The sequence below is a fragment of the Austrofundulus limnaeus genome, unplaced genomic scaffold (genome assembly GCF_001266775.1).
Source record: "Austrofundulus limnaeus strain Quisiro unplaced genomic scaffold, Austrofundulus_limnaeus-1.0 Scaffold450, whole genome shotgun sequence".
NCBI classification, from domain to species: domain Eukaryota; kingdom Metazoa; phylum Chordata; class Actinopteri; order Cyprinodontiformes; family Rivulidae; genus Austrofundulus; species Austrofundulus limnaeus.
Window position 1 is genome coordinate 28,073 of NW_013952852.1, and position 3,049 is coordinate 31,121.

At 35.2% G+C, this 3,049-nt stretch overlaps 1 protein-coding gene across 1 annotated transcript in view; it reads right to left on the bottom strand.

The window, feature by feature from the left end:
* LOC106529535 (phosphatidylinositol 4,5-bisphosphate 3-kinase catalytic subunit alpha isoform) overlaps positions 1-3,049 on the bottom strand; it is a gene marked incomplete in the record, with an annotated part of 33,779 nt that overhangs the window by 24,079 nt on the left and 6,651 nt on the right. Inside the window, 5 exon segments of the mRNA XM_014024993.1 lie at positions 385-630; positions 772-927; positions 1,386-1,480; positions 1,716-1,925; positions 2,138-2,264. Of these exon segments, the coding sequence (XP_013880447.1) occupies positions 385-630; positions 772-927; positions 1,386-1,480; positions 1,716-1,925; positions 2,138-2,264 (834 nt within the window).

Genomic DNA, 3,049 nt, shown 5'->3' on the forward strand with positions numbered 1-3,049 from the left:
CATATATCTATAAGTACAGAAGAGATGCAAAATAAAATCATATAACTTGTAAAAAAAAAAAAGGTTAAAAAAGATACAAATAAAAGTTAAATTCTCTATAAATTGTAGAATGTCTGGTAGTTTTGTCAGATTTAACTATTTTCAGACAACAAACATAACCGCTTCCCTTTGACTGAGCCGTTCACAAGAGACCAACAATGACCGTTTGCTTCAACAGGATGTGAAGAAGCAGGAAGATAGGATATTGTGCACAACTGAAAAAACATTCAACTGATACGTCTCCAAAATCAAATCTTTTCTTTCGACTAAAAGTAACTTTCATAGTTTTGTTAGTTTCCTCTATCATCCATGAGAGTGGAAATAATGCTCACCGAGCACCCCTACCTTATCTATGTCCCGTATATTCACGTTAACATAGGTGGCACAAAGGATTCGAATCCGTAGGGTTCCGTTGATGGTCCACAGCGACTTGGAAGATGCCTCGCCGTTCATGTATGATGTCGCGGTGGAGATACGGCGAGAGTACGATGGCATGACAAAGTTATCTATAGGCAACTGGGTGTACAGGCTGTCTTTAGCCATGAGCATCAGGTTGGGCAGCCTGCTCAGCATGATGCAACTACGAATGTACTAGAAAAACAAAAAGAAAAACTGATAAAACCTAACCTGAAACAAGTAATTTTACACCAGCTGCTCATTTAAAACATTAAAAAACACAATAAAGACAAAACGGATTAGTTAAAAAAAAACACAAAATAATCCGTCTCCAACCTTGTACTGGCTTATGGGATGCTTCTCCAGCAGGTACTCATCGCAGCCACAAACTTTGAGGATGTATTTCCCCTGATATTCCTGAACACACATCTTTAGCTGCTCTGGGGACAGCAGCATGCTGCGTGTCTTCTTGCGAATTGCCTCTGCGATCACCTTAAAAAAGGCACAATACACACAAAAAGCCARCATTAATCCTCAGGGTGACAGTATTTATAACTGTACTACAGTTTAGGAGGTTTTATACTGTTTGTTATTATAAACCAATATTTTTTAGTACTCAAATGTTCAAATTAAGATGGATTAAAAACCAAAACTTTAATAAGTGAATAATAATAAGTGAATTCATGCAAATTGTTGTTTGAGTTGGTGTTTTAAATTTTGTTTTTAGTTTTTTTGAGTGTTTTCAGTTGTTTTGATTTTTGTTGTAATTTACTTTTCTTTTGAATATTTTTTTGGTTAAAAAAGGGGCAGATATTATAAGATTTATTCTACTTCTGCTGCCTTTCATTTTATTTGATTTTATTTTGATTGCATGTTTTTTTGTACTTTGATTTCATTTGTAACACAAATTAACAAAGTGAAATAATAACAACAACAACAATTCTCCCCACCTGTTCAGGCACACAATCATGGTTGATCTTCAGCGTATACTTTTGCTTGTCGTTGTTTGGAGAAACAATCACCCATATTACAACAATAATCTGACCTAAAAAAACACGAACATAAAAAAGATAGACAAAGATGCAATAAAACATTTTTTCCTAAAGGAGAAAAACAGAAACAGCCACATTCATTATTTTGTGAGACGGTGCTACTTGTTCTATTGATTTAATACTTTAATACCCGCTAAAGTGGTTCCTTTGAGCATCACTTATCTGATTCTTCCCAAGAATAATCATTTAAAAAAAAAGTAAAAAGCGTTGCAGAAAATAACGCGTTACCTTTGTCAAGTTTGCTATAGATGTGTTTTGGAAGCTCCTGTGTCGATTCTACATTGGGTGGGTAAACGTACAGCGCTCTGCTGTGAGGACCGCTGGCATCCCTCAGCTCCACCGAGTCTTTACAAACATTCAGTATGTTTCTCCTGAAGTCCTGAACCTCAGGATCCTTCACGAGGTCAAACTCGCAGACGGGCATGCCTATCGCAAAACCTGTCCAAGCAGAAAGAGGAGCCCAAACAGAGATCCTGTTAGTTTGTGCTTACGGAATCAGCTCAGGTAGAAATTATCATATGTCACAATAACTYCCACAGAAATCTATCACATAAGTAGTAAATATTGTGATTATAGGATACGTAATATCTGGTAAATAAAAACAGAAAACCTATCTGCTGTTCTCATCTTAATGAAACACAAAAACACACCAATTTCTCTGTTTAAGATCTTTTCCTCCCTGTTCCCAACTGGTTCGATGACTTTGAGGAAAGGCTGGAAGAGCCGGAGGTCACACAGCCTTCGGGTCTCATCATAGAACTCCTCCCGCTCTGCTTCCTGTCATATCAAGAACAAAAGAAGCAGAACGTGTAGCAAACATTGATGCGAAGACAAAACTTCTTAGTCAGTTAAAGCTAAAGTTGCAAAGAAAAGTAGGTTTATTTTTGCTTGTGTTAAACARCTCCTGTTTGGAACTCATCTCTCCATTTCTCAAATTATTTTCAAATTATTATTAACTTTATTCATTTCATTAAAAAAAAATACATTTACAAACAACAAAACAATACAAATCAAAAAAAAAGAAAAGTAGCAGAAGAAGAAAAAAACTCTTAGAATATCTTCCCCTATTTGCAAAAAATATTAATTTCAAACAATAGTAATCAAATAATAAAAGTAAACAAAAAAATTATCTCCTCAAACAGTAACTCTTACAAATACATATTATACAATGTCATATTTTTTTAAATTTTAACTTTTGAAGACTTCTGGTTATGGCGCTGAGGTGAGCAGACGCATTGAACGAGAGCTCCCAACTCGGTCGGCTATATCCCCTTTGCCAGAGCTTAATATCTTTTATTATTTTAATATCTTTATTGATACTTATAAAGGTAAATCCTATAAGAAGAGGCTATCCAGAATATATGGGTGCTTAGAAGCCAATAAAAACATCAACAATATATACATATTAAAAATTCATGGGAAAGGGAGGCAAAAATAACGCTGACGGAGGATGAGTGGCTAAACATGTGCCAAATTAACTCCACTACCACAAGCTCAAAACATTGGAGGGAATTTTCATGGAAGAATTTTGTTAGATTTTTTATAATCCCCAAAAGAACATT